The sequence below is a fragment of the Phoenix dactylifera genome, chromosome 1 (assembly GCF_051530095.1).
Source record: "Phoenix dactylifera cultivar Ajwa chromosome 1, Ajwa_hap1_PhDact_Kaust_v1.1, whole genome shotgun sequence".
Taxonomy (NCBI): domain Eukaryota; kingdom Viridiplantae; phylum Streptophyta; class Magnoliopsida; order Arecales; family Arecaceae; genus Phoenix; species Phoenix dactylifera.
This window is the reverse complement of record NC_143190.1, coordinates 48,655,299-48,673,787: the sequence shown is the minus strand read 5'-3', so window position 1 is coordinate 48,673,787 and position 18,489 is coordinate 48,655,299. Positions and strand designations below refer to the sequence as shown.

General features: G+C 49.2%; 1 protein-coding gene across 1 annotated transcript; it reads left to right on the top strand.

Annotated features, from left to right (window-relative positions):
* The first annotated feature begins 13,194 nt into the window (after positions 1-13,194).
* LOC103715828 (uncharacterized) lies at positions 13,195-16,649 on the top strand. Its single transcript, XM_026807998.4, has 2 exons — positions 13,195-13,373; positions 15,869-16,649. The coding sequence occupies exon 2, from the start codon at positions 15,885-15,887 to the stop codon at positions 16,356-16,358; it is 474 nt and encodes a 157-aa protein (XP_026663799.3). The 5' UTR covers positions 13,195-13,373; positions 15,869-15,884; the 3' UTR covers positions 16,359-16,649.
* The last annotated feature ends 1,840 nt before the right edge of the window (positions 16,650-18,489 follow it).

The following is an 18,489-nucleotide window of genomic DNA, read 5'->3' as shown; positions in this document are numbered from 1 at the left end:
AAAAGATCGCCTTCGCGCTGCTCACCGCGGCCAGGAGGCTTCGCCCCTATTTCCAGGCTCATCCTGTCACCCTCTTGACCGATCAACCACTGCGGCAGATCCTCAGCAATCCTGAGAATGCGGGACGGCTGGTGAAGTGGGCAGTAGAACTTGGTGAGTTCGACATCCGCTACCAGCCCCGACCCGCCATCAAGGCCCAGGTGCTCGCGGACTTCCTCGCTGAGTGCACTGTGCAGGAGGCGGAACCTAGGCCGCCGGAAACACCCAGCCTCGACCTCCCAATCTGGACGCTTCACATTGATGGGTCGTCGAACCCCGAAGGTGGAGGGGCCGGGCTGGTCCTTACCAGTCCCGATGGAGTGATAGCCGAGTATGCCTTGAGGTTCGGATTTCCAGTGACCAACAACGAGGCGGAATACGAGGCCCTAGTCACAGGACTCAAACTCACCAAGGAGCTCGGCATCCGGCGTTTGAAGGTCTTCACCGACTCCCAGCTGGTGGTCGGGCAGGTCCGAGGGGAGTTCGAGGCTCGGAGCCCGACCATGCAGAGCTATGTCTGGAAGGTGCAAGCACTCATTCCCGACCTCGGCAGTGTTGACATTCAGCAGGTCCCAAGAAGCGAAAATGCCAGGGCCGACAGGCTGTCCCGCTTGGTGGGCGCAGACGCGCACAACTTGTCGAAGGCGATCTACCTGGAGACCCTGGATGCCCCGAGCATCGGCGAGGCCGGAGCGGTGATGGCGATTGATCCGGAGCCATCTTGGATGGACCCGCTCGTCGCCTACCTCGCCGAAGGGATCCTCCCAGAGGACGAAGATCAAGCTCGGCGACTCGTCATGAAGTCCGCCCACTACGTACTCTATGAAGGGAGGCTGTATCGGACCTCGTTCACCGCCCCCCTCTTAAGGTGCCTCCGCCCCTCGGAAGCGGCCTACGCCCTCAGCGAAGTCCACGAAGGCATCTGCGGATCGCACCTGGGGGCTAGGTCCTTGGCGCATAAGATCATGAGGCAAGGCTATTATTGGCCTACCTTGTTGGAGGACTCAAAGGATCATGTGCGGAAATGCGACGCCTGCCAGCGCCACGCCAACGTCCAGAGAGTCCCTTCTGTCCCCTTGGCACCAATCACGGCACCCTGGCCCTTCGCCCAGTGGGGAATGGATATCCTTGGACCATTCCCCGTTGCTTCAGCTCAGCGGAAATTTTTGATCGTTGCAATCGACTACTTCACCAAGTGGGTGGAGGCGGAGCCACTGGCCACTATCACGGAGGCACAAGTCCGGAAGTTCGTGAAGAAGAACATCATTGTCCGATTTGGGGTACCTCGGGTCCTCGTCTCGGATAATGGCCGACAGTTCGACAACAAGCATTTCCGTGACTTCTGCAAGGAGTTCGGGATCGAGCATCGGTTCACATCTGTGTCGCATCCCCAAACCAACGGCGAGGCCGAGGTCACAAATCGGACAATCCTCCAAGGTATCAAAGCGCGAATCGGTCGGACGAGGCAAGCTTGGGTCGAGGAACTCGAGAATGTCCTCTGGGCGTATCGGACCACGCATCGGACCCCTACCGGGGAGACACCTTTCAGCCTAACCTATGGCACGGAAGCCGTTGTCCCCGTAGAGCACGGACTTCCCTCACCTCGGGTGGCCGCACACCGACCCGAGGCCAACACGGAGCAACTCCGAGGGAACCTGGATCTCTTGGAAGAAGCAAGGGAAATGGCGCAGGTTCGGATGGCGGTGTATCAGCGGAGGGTGGCCCGATATTACAACTCCAAAGTCCGACCGAAGCTTTTCAGAATCGGAGATCTGGTGCTAAGGCGAGCTAAAGCATCTCAACCCACGGAAGGTGGGAAGCTAGCGCCAAATTGGGAAGGCCCATATAGGGTTCGCTGGGTAAACCGACCTGGCTCCTACCAGTTGGAAGCCCTAGATGGCCGAGAAATTTCAAGGAGCTGGAATTCCGCTAACCTGCGGATGTATTACCAGTAGAACGACAAAGCCAGAAAGACAGTTCGAGAATGTATAACACTTTTCATTTCAATAATTTCTGGTTACAATGGCGTACTCGTGTGATTACAAGAAATTCCCAGAGGGGAGTTAGGGAGTAAAGAAAGTAAAGAAGAGGTGGAGACTCCGTGGAACTGAAGATCCGGGATCTCAAACCCTCCATCCGAAACAGCTGCAACCCCGCCGGAAGTGGGTGCTTCTAACCGGAGGCACCAGCGACGCCTCACGAAGAAGACGAGGAACCACCGCTGGAGAAGCCGCCGCTGCCCCCAGGGGAACGCCGCCTCCAAAGGATATTCCGATCCTCCCCAGTGTCAGAGGAGAGAAGGAATACGAGGGAGAAGAGCATATGGAGGCGCGGTCCCGGATCGAGCGTCTGGTGCAGAGCTCAATCGGGAGGCTGAACTTCAAGGAGGGGAGATGTGATCCCGGATGAAACGCCTAGAGCGGAGTTCCGCCGGGGAGACCCTCCTTGCTGATCCCAGATGAAACGGCTAGTTGGCTAAAGTCGCGAGGGGCGCGCCTCCCGTTCCTTCGGCAGGAGTCTCTCAGCCATGCGCCAGAGAGAAGGTCCACGATCCATGGCAACTTGAACAGCTCCGGCTTGGCAAACTCCATCGCACCTGCACCTGTATTTATAGCCAAACTGCAGCCCCCCGGTCGTTCCGATGCGGGTGGCTCCCATAAATGCGGACGCATTGAATCCGGAGCCGTTCTGACTCTCGAGGCGTATCTTCCCGCGATTTCCTAAGCGTCATTCTCCTTAATCGCATTCTTTGTGCAGGACACTCCGGGTGGCACGTACCCCTAGGTCCACATATCTCCGCTCGCGCCCAGGCCGCATCCGCCTCGAAGAACGCGCGCATCGCGGCCGCTTAACTGACACTCCTCGCAAGCAGCAACTGGCGATCCGATTTCCCAGGTAACGCATCAATTAGCGTTTAATGCCCTTCTGGTGTTCCCCAGGCAACGCTTGGAGAAGAGGAGAAACACGATCGCAGCTGGCCACGGAGAAACCCCGTCGGGCTGCAAGCGACAGGCGCATGGCCAACGAGCGGAATTTTCCGAGGCACGGCCCTCGGATACCAGGCTAACCCGATGATCATCCCGGGAGCAGACTAGCCTGAAGCCCCGACCGGTCGCCTCGGCTTGCGCCAGCCTTGGCCGACCAACGAGCGGAATTTTCCGAGGCTCGGCCCTTGGATGCCAGGCTAACCCGATGATCATCCCGGGAGCAGACTAGCCTGAAGCCCCGACCGGTCGCCTCGGCTTGCGCCAGCCTTGGCCGACCAACGAGCGGAATTTCCCGAGGCTCGGCCCTCGGATGCCAGGCTAACCCGATGATCATCCCGGGAGCAGACTAGCCTGAAGCCCCGACCGGTCGCCTTGGCTTGCGCCAGCCTTGGCCGACCAACGAGCGGAATCTCCCGAGGCTCGGCCCTCGGATGCCAGGCTAACCCGATGATCATCCCGGGAGCAGACTAGCCTGAAGCCCCGACCGGTCGCCTCGGCTTGCGCCAGCCTTGGCCGACCAACGAGCGGAATTTTCCGAGGCTCGGCCCTTGGATGCCAGGCTAACCCGATGATCATCCCGGGAGCAGACTAGCCTGAAGCCCCGACCGGTCGCCTCGGCTTGCGCCAGCCTTGGCCGACCAACGAGCGGAATTTCCCGAGGCTCGGCCCTTGGATGCCAGGCTAACCCGATGATCATTCCGGGAGCAGACTAGCCTGAAGCCCCGACCGGTCGCCTTGGCTTGCGCCAGCCTTGGCCGACCAACGAGCGGAATCTCCCGAGGCTCGGCCCTCGGATGCCAGGCTAACCCGATGATCATCCCGAGAGCAGACTAGCCTGAAGCCCGACCGGTCGCCTCGGCTTGCGCCAGCCTTGGCCGACCAACGAGCGGAATTTCCCGAGGCTCGGCCCTTGGATGCCAGGCTAACCCGATGATCATCCCGGGAGCAGACTAGCCTGAAGCCCCGACCGGTCGCCTCGGCTTGCGCCAGCCTTGGCCGACCAACGAGCGGAATTTCCCGAGGCTCGGCCCTTGGATGCCAGGCTAACCCGATGATCATCCCGGGAGCAGACTAGCCTGAAGCCACGACCGGTCGCCTCGGCTTGCGCCAGCCTCGGCCGACCAACGAGCGGAATTTCGTGAAGGCCTAACCCTCGGATGCCTGGCTTAGCGCCGGAAGAATTTTCTGAGGCCTAACCCTCGGATGCCTGGCTTAGCGCCGGAAGAATTTCCTGAGGCCTAACCCTCGGATGCCTGGCTTAGCGCCGGAAGAATTTCCTGAGGCCTAACCCTCGGATGCCTGGCTTAGCGCCGGAAGAATTTCCTGAGGCCTAACCCTCGGGTGCCTGGCTTAGCGCCGGAAGAATTTCCTGAGGCCTAACCCTCGGATGCCTGGCTTAGCGCCGGAAGAATTTCCTGAGGCCTAACCCTCGGATGCCTGGCTTAGCGCCGGAAGAATTTCCTGAAGCCTAACCCTCGGATGCCTGGCTTAGCGCCGGAAGAATTTTCTGAGGCCTAACCCTCGGATGCCTGGCTTAGCGCCGGAAGAATTTCCTGAGGCCTAAACCTCGGATGCCTGGCTTAGCGCCGGAAGAATTTTCTGAGGCCTAACCCTCGGATGCCTGGCTTAGCGCCGGAAGAATTTCCTGAGGCCTAACCCTCGGATGCCTGGCTTAGCGCCGGAAGAATTTCCTGAGGCCTAACCCTCGGATGCCTGGCTTAGCGCCGGAAGAATTTCCTGACGCCTAACCCTCGGATGCCTGGCTTAGCGCCGGAAGAATTTCCTGAGGCCTAACCCTCGGATGCCTGGCTTAGCGCCGGAAGAATTTCCTGAGGCCTAACCCTCGGATGCCTGGCTTAGCGCCGGAAGAACTTCGAGAGTTAGGAGTCGGCAAGACGCTGCCAAGAGTTAAAAAGAAAAAAAAAGAGGAGGACGAAAGCGAGATGAAGAAACATTCGACTTGTATTAATTTTCATTGTTTCAGGGCCAAGGCCCATACAATTTGGCAAAACGCCGACATACAAAAAAAAAAAAGGACAACGAAAGGTACAAGAGGTCAGCTTGGAGGAACCCCCGGGTCGGGAGCGTCGGGCTCGTCCGCAGGGGGTAGGGAGGCGGTAGGAGAATCAGCAGGCGATGGCGCCGGAGAGGAGTCGAGAAGGGAAATCCCACTCAGGTCAACTTCGGGGTACTTAGCCGACACCCTTGCCAGGCCCTCCTCGAAGCCTAAGATGAAGGATTCGGACCCCGCGTCCGACGCGTCACGGACGAACTCGTCAGACTGACGATAGGCCCGTACCGCCTCCGACATATCACGGGTGAACTCGGCGGACTGACGATAAGCCTGTACCGCCTGGCGCCCGATCTCCGCACTCTTCTCGGCCAGCGCCGCCTCTGCTCGCTCCGTAATCTGAGCCTTAGCCTCCAAGACCTTCGCCACAATCCGGTCTTCAGCCTCGGAGGAGACCCTCAGCAGATTAGCCTGAGCCTCCTTATGCTTCGCCTCGGCAGCAGTGCGAGCGGCCTCAGCTTCCTCCAGGCGCGAACGGAGCTCTTGGTCGTTCGCGCGGGACCTCTCCAAGGCTGACTCCAATTCGCCCAGTTTGGCTTCAAGAGACCGGGTTCGGTTGCGGGCGCTGTCGGCAGACCGCTGAGCCTTCTCCCACCTCTCTCGATAGTCCGCGACCTTCCGGGACTGCTTTTCAACTCGTTCCTCCGCCTTCTTAACCCTGCTTTCGAGGCCCGAGGCGACTTTGAGTTGCTCCCGAGCTTCCAACAGTTGCTTCTCGAGGGCGGCGAAGCCGAGTGCCCGCTCTTCGGCCTCCCGGAGCCTCGCCTCGAGGTCCCCGGTCGTCCTGCCCGCCACAGCCTGGCCTCCCTCTTCCACTGCTTTCAGTCGGTCCTCGGCCTTCGCCAGAAGCCCCGCCTGTTCCTTGTAGCACTCCTCTAGACGGATCATGTACTGGGCGAGCTAAGAGATAGGAAAAGTGAGGGCGTCAGGCGGAGAACAACAGAGCTAATAAATGGTGAAAAGCGGCCAGAAGAACACTCACCGACATGAGACAGACGCAGCTGGCAGCCCCGACGTCAGAGACCCCCAACTCCCGGACCCGCCGACGGTCCTTCTCCAGCAGCACTGTTTCGATGAGGTTTCGGGCGCCATCGGTAGTGAAGGCCGACCCCGATTTCTCCCCGGAGCCGGATGGTGGTTCTGCAGCCTTACCCTTATCCATCGCCTGGGGAAGAGTCCTGCTGATTGTGCTCGGGGCGGGGGTCACTCCAGGAATTGATAGGGCCCCGCTCGGCCGGGGCCTCGGCGCGTCCCTCCTCGAATCATCAGGAGCCGGCTGAGTCGAAGGCCGGGCCGGGGACCGATCACGTCCGACCCGTCCGTCTCGAGCGGACTTGGATGATACCTCCGGAATAGCGGCAGTCTCACCACCGGAGGGCTGATACAGCGTCAGCTGCCGGTCCGTGCCCACGGCATCTCCCTGATCGGTGGGCCCGGACTCGTCGGTCGGCGTCGGAGGCACCTCCTTACGGGACTTCTTCGCTGGCGGGGCCCCGCTCGGAGGAGCTCGTTTCCTCCTCCGGACCGCTTCCAGTAGGGACGACCTACCAACAGCCGGTCCCTTGTCCGACCGCATGACGTCGTCAATCTCTGCAACAAGAACGAGATGGTCGAGGGCTGAGAAACCGAAGGAAAGAACGAGACGGAAGAGGAGAAAAGAGTCAAAAAAGAAATGGTGGCGGGCTCACGGTCGGTGGGGACCGAGCTCAGACCGACATTCACCAAGGTATCCTCGAAAATAAGGCGGGCCACCGGGGGGAGCTGGCCCTCGGCAACCAACCCCTTCAAGGCGGCCAAGCCATCGGATTCCTCCCTCGACAGTCTCGATAGGCCGATCGGGGACTTCATCGGCGTCTCCCAGGTCGCCCTGATTTCCCAAGAGGGATCTACATCGATGAAGAAGAAACGCTCCTTCCAGCCGTGAATGGAGGAAGGAGCCTCTTTGACGAGGCCGCACCCTCGCCGCGCCGCAAAGCACCACCACCCTTTGTCCTGGGGGTGGCCACTCAGGCTGTAGAACTCCCAAAAAACATTCAGAGTGGCGGGAATCTCGTGCATGCGGCAGAGAACCTGGAAGACCGTCAGGGCACGCCACGAGTTCGGCACCAGCTGCGTCGGCGCAACTCTTAAACCCCGGAGTACCTGCACGACTAAGTCCGAAGGGGGAAAGCGGAACCCGGCCTGGAGAATGCCCTCATTGATGACGATCTTCTCTGGAGGAGGATGGGACATCCTCTCCTCAGGCCCCGGGAGCGTAACGTTGCAGGCCTCGGGAAGGTGGTACCGAGCCACGAGTTTGTCTAAGTCTTCGGCGACCAGCTCCGACTTAATGTGGTCTGCTCTCACTTCGCCCATTCCTAATGGCCAATAAACCTACGGTCAGGACGGGGACAAGAAGGGGGGAAAGGCCGGGACGACTGGGGTACACTAGTACAAAAGGAGAAAGTATGGAGAGCCCTAAGTAGAAGAATGGGGTAACTCACCGGAGGAGAAGGAAGAACGGCTCCGAGAGCGTCAAAGGAGAAGCAAGCGAACAGTCCGACGGCAACAACGGCAGCGCAAAGGGGAAACTCGAAAATGTCTGTAAAGAGGAAGACGGACGGGGGAGGGCCCCCGGTTAAATAGGCGGAAAGGCGGGTGATGCCTCGATGACGCCAGAGAACGTCTGGCCGCCGAAGGGTCGCTCGCGCCCCAAAGGCGAATCGACACCATTAAGGAAGGATGTCCGCCGAAATCCTCAGACTGCCAGGTCAGCAACAACCGCCATACGCCATAAAGAAGGCGGGAAGCTCGAAGCGCGCGCGCCTCTCCGAGGGATGGCGGCAATCTTGAAGCATCACTCCCTTCACCCGTTCCCCTTCTGGTTCCAGGCTCGGAAATGGGGGGCTACTGTTACGGGGGAACTAAGCCGCCATGCTCCACGTGACCGGCACGCGCGCCCATGAAGACTACGGCTGTCCTTTGATCCAGCAATCCGACCCCGAGTCGGACATCTTCGGCTCCACAGCCCGACCTCGAGTCGGCTGCCCTTCGATCCAGCAGTCCGGCCCCGAGTCGGACATCTTCGGCTTCGCAGCCCGACCCCGAGTCGGCTGCCCCTTAATCTAGCAATCCGACCCCAAGTCGGATATCCTCAGCACCGCAGCCCGACCCCGAGTCGGCTGCCCCCTGATCCAGCACTCCGACCCCGAGTCGGAGATCTCTTGATAACGACAGGCTGCTTCCCAGAGGCACGCCGAGGCCTCCTGCTCCACTACTCCCTGCAACGGCTGTATCCGATGCTGTTCCACGATCTCCTGTATCAGCCGTACAAAGCGGAACTCCACTACGCCCTGTCATGGCCGTACCCAGCGCTGCTCCACGACGCCCTGTAACGGCCATGTCAGTGGCCACTCCATCGCGCCCCACGATGACAAACCCCCCTGAGAGACCCCCCAGCCAGGTATATATGCGGCTGGGGAGAGAAGGGGGGGTAAGCAAGAACTTCCAGAGCATTCCCCTACTACCTGCAATTATCTCTCCTTCTCCTCCAATCTCCTCTGACTTGATCGTCGGAGGGCCCCCACTACCCCAGTGGTGGTGCGAGGCTTGCTTGCAGGTTTCCCGGTGGAAGGTGGAGCACAATCAACATCAACCAGGGCAGCTCAGACGGAATCCCGTTCACACCGCTGTGCCAATCGTTCTCGGTTTGGACCACCAGCAACAGTGCATATATTCAAAAGCATACCAAGTACACATTATTATGTCTATGATAAAAAAAAATGCCATGGATAAAAACTCTCAATCGAGCATATAGAGAATTCATAGAGTTATTCTTAATAAATTGATTAATCATTTAGCAACTTATCCAACAATAGGTAAAGTATAACATAGAAAGATGGAGTGATTTGGATATATTTTCTTTTCATACCAAAAATATCACTTATATCACAAAAATGATTAATACTTGCAAGTTATGTTTTAATCAACTAATAAAGTAATTTCAATATGAGAGGATGCAATAATAACTTATATCATTATTTCTTTCACTTAACTCATTCTTCTTAATTACATTTTAAATTCAATTCCTTAGCACATGTCTAGAGCACCCATTGTTTAGATAACATCTTTCATTAAAACCTTGGATAGCTAGACATACTTGCTGAAAAATAATCATATTTTCAACTTAGGAACCCAAGCTCTTTTGGATCCTTGTAGGTTAGCTATAATTGTTCCTTTTGTAACCCATATTTTCTTAGTGGCTATTTTGTCCATGAATTTACAGATTTTAGGATTACAAGGGATGTATTTCTGTATCCTCTTGTTGAATTTAACAAACTTAGATCGAATATGAGTAGTAGATAAACTTTCAGTTTTCTGTTTTTGCCTTTTAGGTTCATCAAATTTGTAATGTATAGATTTAGGAACAACAGACGAGATTTTACTTAGCTTTTGTTTATTAGTATTATAAGAATCTGTTTTAGAATAATTAAAAACTGTTTTAACAAACATATTCTTAAAAGATTTTTGGGTGTACCAAGGTTGATATCCTACTCCAACTTTATCAAATTCAGCTCTTTGATTATTTATCATTAGGTTCAATTTTTCAGAGCTGAAGGTAAATCTTTCAACAATAGGTTTTAATTTGTCAACTTCTTTAGTTAATCTTCTGTTATCTTCTAAAAGTAATTCATTGTTTTTCTTAAGTTTATCATGACTTTCAGTGAGAAGTTGATCTCTTTGATTTAGTTCTTGATTCTCTTTAATTAAGATTTCAGTTTTACTAGTTAGTTTCAGTTTTTCATCTATTAGAATTTGATTTTCATTCTTCAAGTTCTTGTTCTTACAAATAAGTTCCTTATATTCTAAATACAAATCAGAAAAAGCGTCATAGAGTTCATCAAATGTAAAATTGCTTTCAGTTTCAGCATGAACCTCTTGTGCCACGAAGCATGGATTTGCAATATGATACTGCTCTTCTTCTACACATGATGTTTCAGATTTGTTAGTGCATTCATATTTGTCTTCAAGCATATTCCATATTTCTTTAGCAGTCATGCAAGAAGATATGCAATTAAACTCATTCCTATCTAATGCACAATATAATAGGTTCATGGCTTTTGAGTTTTGTTGTACCATTTTCTCATTATGACTAGTGTTTGTGTGTGTTCCATTGACTATAATTCTCCATAAATTATAATCAAGTGATTGTATGAAAATGCGCATGCGTGCTTTCCAATGTGTATAGTTTATGCCATTAAATAGTGGAGGTGTATCAATTAATTGTCCTTCTCCTAGAAAACTATCTATTTGAGTTGTCATGATCTTTGGCTCTTGATCGTGAGATCAATAATTAATCTTAGAGCACCTGCTCTGATACCACTTGTTGCCCAGTAGATACAACCCAAGAGGGGGGGTGAATTGGGTCTTTTAAAACTTTTGTACTACTTCTAAAACTTTTCAATTAATTATGCTAAGTTGTATAGATGCACAGTGGAATTTAAACTTAGCAACAGTTTGATTTATTGAATGAGACTTGATTAAGTAAATTAAATATGCTTGCAACTAAAGGATGCACGGATAAGAGTTAAGCAAGCAATTTATCTAAGTAAGTAGGTGAGCAAGTTAGACAATGACAAAAAGTATCACAAACACAACAAACATATAGTGGTTCGGTGCACCCCAGCACCTACATCCACTCCCCAAGACCTCTTGGAAATTTCACTATAATCCCCCAGATTACAGTCCGGTAGTTTTGCGAGTGCACTACCCAACTCGTTGTTTTACACCGGGCTAACAACGAACCCTACAATCCGGTAGTTTTTCGAGTGAACTACCCAACTCGTTGTTTTACCCCGGGCTAACAACGAACCCTACAATCCGGTAGTTTTTCGAGTGAACTACCCAACTCGTTGTTTTACCCCGGGCTAACAACGAACCCTACAATCCAGTAGTTTTTCGAGTGAACTACCCAACTCGTTGTTTTACCCCGGGCTAACAACGAACCCTACAATCCCCCAATTTTAACTTAGGCTTGGGACGCCTATCCCTTGTTCCAAGTCCCTTGACTGAAACAAGCTCAATATTCAAACGTTTTACAAAAGATTTGAAAGCTCTTAAGAAGCAAATATAACAATGAGAAACAATAAAATCGGAAGAACCCTTTTTGCCGTTGGAAGCGTGGATGATGGTGGTTCTTCTGATGTGGATCACGTTGGCTTGAATGCGAGCTTTGATTGCCAAGTGGGAGTGAGTAGATGAGCTCGAAATCAGATGGGAAAGCTTGAATGCACTTGATTTCTCCTCTTGAAAGCTCTAACTCCCTTGAACCTCTTTTTCTTTCTTCTCTCTTGAATGATCTTGTGTTGGGTTGGTAAGAAGTTGTTGAGAAGCACTTAAGAGGTCCCTTTTATAGCCCAAAAAGCAAATATAGCCGTTAGACACAAAGATATGACCGTTTGAAATTCAAATCTACCTGAAAAAGTTGTCAGTCGCGTCCCAGGCGCTCCGGGGACGTCTCCGCGCTTTACGGGGACGTCTCCGCTTGTTTGCGCTTTTTGCATGGGGACGACTCCGCTGCTTCGGGGACGACTCCGCGCTCCGGAGACGTCTCCGCGCTTTACGGGGACGTCTCCGCTTGTTTGCGCTTTTTGCATGGGGACGACTCCGCTGCTTCGGGGACGACTCCGCCGTTATATCTCCGAAAAACAAGTCTTCTGGAATTCTCTGAGAGAGTCGACTCCGCTTTTTCAGGGGACGTCTCCGGACGTGCCAGTTCTTCCTGTTTGTGCCAGAGACGTCTCTGAGACAACCCGGAGACGTCTCGGCTGTCCCTGATCTGTTTTCTTCAGCTCAAAAATTCTTCAATAAATTCTTGAAAAATATGGGAACTTGCCTAGACATTTCTTAACAATACTCTTAATTAACCAACTAAAATCCTCAAATAACTTGTTAAGATAAAGGGAATTATGCTCTAGTGTTTTGTATTCATCAAAATCCATTAGAGGGTCAACAGGACTAAACATACGCCTACATAGATCTACATATTCTTTTCTCATTTAAGCCCCAACATTCTCGTTAGTCTAAAAGTCCAAATTCATACAAATCTAATCTAAGCTCTTATTGTAGTATTCTCTAGTCACTAGGCCATAGGTTAGGTCCACTCTGATACCATTTATCACTACCTATAATCTCACTCATAATGTATTATTTGGGTTCTTAATTTTTGTATAAGTATCTAGGATTAACTAATTGCATATCTAATGTGGGACTAAATATTTTAGAAAGCCTAAAAAAAGAAGGACAAATATGCTTCCGGAAACATGTTCATCCAATGTGGTTGACTAATGTTTGGTATACACAGCAGCAGCAGGAGCAGCATCGTATAGAAGGAAAAAAGAAGTAGTTATAATATTAATTTATATTTTAAGGGTTGATTCGTCTGGAATCAATCGCTTTACGATTCGGCCATTTGGGACCGAATGATGATCTGGTTTGTAATCAAGAAAACATTTGTTGAGTACAAAATTTACACGCAGCTTTCACACGCACTGAACCAATCGAGTGAAGGTCTGACTGGACCTTCACTTTCAGCAACCTGGATCCAAGTTATACTTGGACTCGACACCTTACTTATATACACACACATTAATTTAATAACCCTATCCTGTTTTAAATTAGTTTTGACTGTACCTGTTACCCCTTGACGCGACCACAACAGACCCCATCGCGTCGTCGCCTACTCACTCTATGTTGTCGTTTTTCTCCGTCCCTAGTTTTAACACCAAGAACTCCATAAGTGGCACGGATCAGCAACAACAACATACAGCAAACAGCTTAGACTGCCAATATCGTTCCTGTTACTTTTTTTCACTATCAGCTATAAAGGCCATTGCTGTCACGGACTACACAGTTGATCGCACCTCCTTAAGACAACTCGACCCGGTATTCCCTGTCCTCGGGAATTGGATCTCCGTTAACGAGTTCCGCTTTTTTTTAATCCCATTTCTCTCCTGTAAAAAAATTATTAATGCGTCATGCATCCCAATGACAGCGATGCGTTCTGGGACTCCGCAGGATCACATCGCCCACTTACCCTCCTATATATTTCCAAGATTTCACCCTGGAGGCTGTGCCAGAAATAGCTCGACTTCTGGGAAAGGAAGGGAAGCCATTTCCCCCTCCTTCCCTTAACCTGGCGATGAGCTCCGGCGACCGGCTCCGGATTCTCCCTCAACCCGTGTCTGTCCGATTCGAATCCGACGGCTGGAGCTCCGAGCGCTGACATTGCGTCCCAGGTCAGTATAATCGGGATTAAGGGTTGTCATTTATCTAATAATTTCTGTTCGCCTGCGGACTGTCCTAGTGTTACTGTGTGCTCGTGCATTGCATCTGTGATGGACGGTTTCTGATCTGTGTTTTCCGGGTTTCATTTCTGAGATTAGATCGGACTTGCGGGTCAGTGTAAACAGATCTTTTTCTCAGAGCGACCAAAGTACCCATGATGTAACTCCCAGTCCGTGGAGCATATTAAGGGTATTTTGGTAAATATATACTTAAAGATCCATGATTTGTTTGGCCACAAGGATGGATTGAAGGAGAATGGATATAGGAAGGAGGATGAATATTGAAGAAAGGTGGATCAGATAGAGAATAGATGAATTTTTCATCCATGTTTGGTGAAATATCGAACAATAGATTGGAATGAATCCCTCCTCTACTTGGCGGATAAATAAAATGCATGATAAATGATATTTATATGGCATTTTAACTAAACTACTCTTTGATTAAAAAAAAGTAAAATTATTATCAATTTAAAATATTTATTTATACTAAAGAAGTAGGAAAACATATAAATTTATGAACTTTATAATTTATAACTATAGTAACTTATTTTAATTTAATTTTAATAAATAATTTTTTAACTTGCTTATATATGAATTAACTTATTTATATATAGTAATTATATAAATTTATAATTTAATTTTAAATATTAAATAATTATATATAAATAGGTAACTGAAAAATAGTACATATAGATAAAAATATAGAAGAAGTATTATAGTTTTGTCGGAAAAAATAGTAAGAGATAATTTTGTCAATGTAGAAACCCATTCCTCACATGCTCCATCTATTAACAGGAAACGAATTGATGGGCATGGGCAATTTCTTCTGTTCATCTATACTTCTTAAGATTTTTTTTGAATCAAATGATGGATGGACAATTCCTTCTTTTTATCTATACTTTCTAAGATTTTTTTTGAACCAAATGATTGATGGTGGCCATTCATCCTTCCAATCTCAACCATTCTTCCTCTCATAACCCAACCAAATATAGATTTAGGCAATGCCTCGTGGCCCAATCATGGTACCGAGGAAAAAAACACACACACCGTTTGGCAGGAGGAGATTGATAATTTGGAGAGAGTCGTGGGGTCCGTGAAGTTATAAAGCATCGATGGTGGCCATTCATCCTTCCAATCTCAACCATTCTTCCGTGAAGTTATAAAGCATCGATCCTCCAATGGTGGAGCCTTGTTCTGGTCAAAATGGCTCTCGAGCTTCAACAGAATCTGTTGATCGTCATTAATTAAACGTTTTAATTCTTCGGATATGTAATTACCAGACTTTTAATTAAAAAGTTGTCAGCTGTTACCTTGTCGGAATGATTAAATAACAAACTTGTGAGCTGTGACAGTGGTCAGTGGATGCCTTGCGGTGAATTTTATTATTCCCTCTGAAGGCAATTGCGGAAATATAGTTTATCTGTAACCCTCGAAGGAATGGGTGACGGTCCGGAATTATTACATACACATACCAAGTCCATAGAGGCTTGATGGGCGCGCGAGAGGGTCTTCAGGCTTTGGAACCAGACAAATGAATCATGTTGGGAACCATACTTTTATCATGTTTCCTTTGGAATGGTAGCTAGGTTTTGACACTTGATTTGATGGTTCACGAGTGGTAGATGTAGCGATCATTTGTGTTAACAAAACATTCTAATCCCGTTTAAGTAGATTCAATGAGTCCATAGAAGATAAACATTGGAATTCAAAGGGTCATTTTAGTTAGATTGAAGGGAACTATTGAGGAATGACTTGAAAAGACATTTTCTTGTTTCTTGATATAAGGGAACGGACTTTGATATATTTAACCCTAACACAAACCATGCTCATTGGAAGCTCTATAAAATATTGGACAAGACTTATAGAAGAACTACCCTCTAATGCCACTAAATAGAGTCATTACAATGTGGATGGAGGTCTCTGCACCTTCTGCCAGAGCACTGCCCAGTTGTGGAGACTTTGTGTGGTGTCGCAATCAAATGCCCAAAGATCGAACACGCTCAAATATTTCTCCCAGTCACAGCTCTCCATTTTTTAGCTCAGTGATCTCACTCTTGCACGCCCACCGATAGCTCCACCACCTCGGAAACTTAAAAGATTCTTCAATGGCTCTGCGCGCACCCGAGCCGACACCCACCCACCGACACTTATGGTCCACACCTCATGTGGCCCCACGTTTCCAATGACGCAGTTTCTTTCGGATCCTCGGCGAATTGGGTGCATGTATCTCTCAGCCACAAGCTATGTTCCCTTCCATAGGAAATACCACGGTCAAGATCCCCTCCCCTCCCCCAAAAGAGGGATTTTGTATTCATTTTAACACACTTAATATTTAAAGGCATGCGCCTCCTGACGTCGGTTTAAGAGCACCGGCTCCGTACGTTCGGATCTCGCTGCAGCCATCCACCATCTTTCCTCCAGCCCAACAACAATCTTTTCTGTTGCAGGTCTTGCGGCCGATCAATGGGAGGATCGAAGGGTGGCGCGACGGCGAGACACCGGTTTCCAGCACCCGACGAGGCCGGCGATGACATCGAATGCTCCGGTCGGTCGTGCCGGTCATGCACCGCGGTCCTTCTCGCCGACTGCATCGCGTTGGGCTGCTGCCCGTGTGCGGTGGTGAACTTGTTAGCCTTGGCCTTGTTCAAGGTCCCTTGGGTGGTGGGGAGGAGGTGCCTGAGATTATTGAAGAAGAGGAGGGGTTTCACGAAAAAAAGGGTGAGAGATGAGGGAAGGGGAGAGCAGTGTGGAGGGATGAGAAGAAAGAGTATCGAGATGGGTATTATGGGAATAGGGTTGGGAGAGGATAGGAATATTGGAAGTTCGGATCTTGGGTTTGAGGAATACGAGAGGGTGTGGGCGGAGCTGTATGAGGTCGGGCATTGGGGGTTTGGGAGGGTGTCCTTCTCGGGGTTGCCGGGTGGGAGGGGCATTTAGGGAAGAGAGATGGCAAATGCTGCTCAAAATGCCCCTGCCATTTTAGGTGTAGCTGAAACTTGGAAGGCGATTAGCGTGGGGATGATGGGCGTGGAAAGTGTCGCTGACAATGGACGCGCGCGTGAACGGCGTGTTGGGTTGTGGGTTTAGTTGCCTCTTCTGTTCAAAGTTTCAGAATTTGTGAGAGGCGAAAGATGCCTTCACATGGGTCTTGTTCCTTTTCAATTCAGAAACTTGTGCGACTTGTCTATCATTTTTTTAAAAAATGTATTCCCTGGAGCTGGATGTTCATCACTGTACGTTGTGACGATGGTTCTGCTTGATTCTTGTCTTTTGATGATACCTTGGTTGAGTATATCTAAAGGGCTCGTTTGATTCGCGGGAAGCATTTTCCTTCCTAGGAATATGATTCCTGGGAAATAAATTCCTAGGAAGAGGATGCCTAGGAAAGTACTTTTGGCATGTTTGGTTGACCATGGGAAAGTGACAAATTTCCAAGGTGCTTATGTTTGGTTGGCCATCCACTTTCCTAGGAAAGTTATATATAATTCCTATTATGCCCCTAATAAAAATTAGGTTTTTAATGCCTCTTTAATGCTTCTTTAATGTTGATGGGACTTTTTGGGAAAAAGTAAAAATGGAGTGATTCCCGCCTCATGGGAAAGTAACTTTCCCATGTTTCTCATGGGAAAGACTTTCCCATAAAATGTGGGAATCACATTCTCATGGGAATACAACTTTCCCTTCTCTCTCCTTTGAAAACTCCAACCAAACAAGAGGCATTTCATTACTTTCCCGTTGACCACACTTTCTCTCCTTCTTTTCCCGCGAACCAAACGAGCCCAAAATGTTTTGCTTTAGTAATGCTATGTATCTCAGATTCTAAAAATACAAGGGGTCCCACCAAGGAAATTACTAATTAGGCAACACCCACTAGGAATTCTGAAAATGGGAAGCTGGCAAAACCTGTGCACCGAGTCCTCACTTTTGTATTATTCATAGCTGATGATTTTGATTTGAAAATCCAAAACCTCAGAAGCTGCATTTTCAGGAGTGCAAACATTTAAAGAATGACGAGGAAGCCCAATTAGTTTACATGACACGAAGTTTTTGAGTGAAAAACATAAGCTTTGCATGAAATATAGTTCCATAAAACAAAAAAAAAAGAGCAAATAAAAATCATAAATGAGTGAATTCTACTTCATGGGAAAAAGGGGTTTCTGGTTAAGGCTTAAGCCTAGACCCAAAAAACTAAGCTTTTGCAAGGAGTCTAATCCAACCTGAGCTGAAACATCATGTGCTAGTCTGCCATGGTGACATTAGAACATTTAAGAGCTTTGGTAAGCTTATAAACTTCATACAAGGAGGAGAAAGATAAAAGGGTAAGACGACACCTTATGATTACCCTACACCTTATAATTACCCTACAGAATCACGTCAGGTTGCACTCTTGCAAGGGAAAAATTGTAAGACCCTTTTATAGTTTCTCCTTATAAGGGTAAGAGAACACTACTAACGTGCTGTACATGGTGTATGGGGTATAATTTCTTCTTGTAAGGCGCTTTTAGAAGAGCATGGTCCGAAGAGCATGGTCCATCGACAGAAAAAATTATATTCTATATAGTATGCACCATGTAGTTGTATGTGCTACCAATCACAATTGCTCGTTTCTATTAGCCTCATTTATCAAGTACTCATTTCGATGCACATCCACAAAAATAAGCGGATGTGATTGGAGGCATGCACGACTATATAATGTACGCATGTTAAAATCCTCTACTCTGATACCATATTAGAATCACTATTTGTCCCACAAGCTTAAGCTTATAGGATGAGGTAAATTTATTTATATATTTTATATTTTCTTACTACGTCATGTTCAATATGGCCCTATACTTGTTGGCTTTTTTTAACGGATCGGCTATTCACATTACTCTAAGAACCCAACTGGCATTCCATTAGACGGCGGGTCAGTTCTCATCCTCACATTAAAAATTAGCTATTTCCTCCAGCTTACCATTAGATTTTGGGTTGGACTGCAAAGTCCCTTTTATCTCAGATTAAAAGAGGGCTATAAGCCTGGTGGCTCCTTTTGCCTCCCTTTGCATCAAAATAAAAAAAAATAATAAAA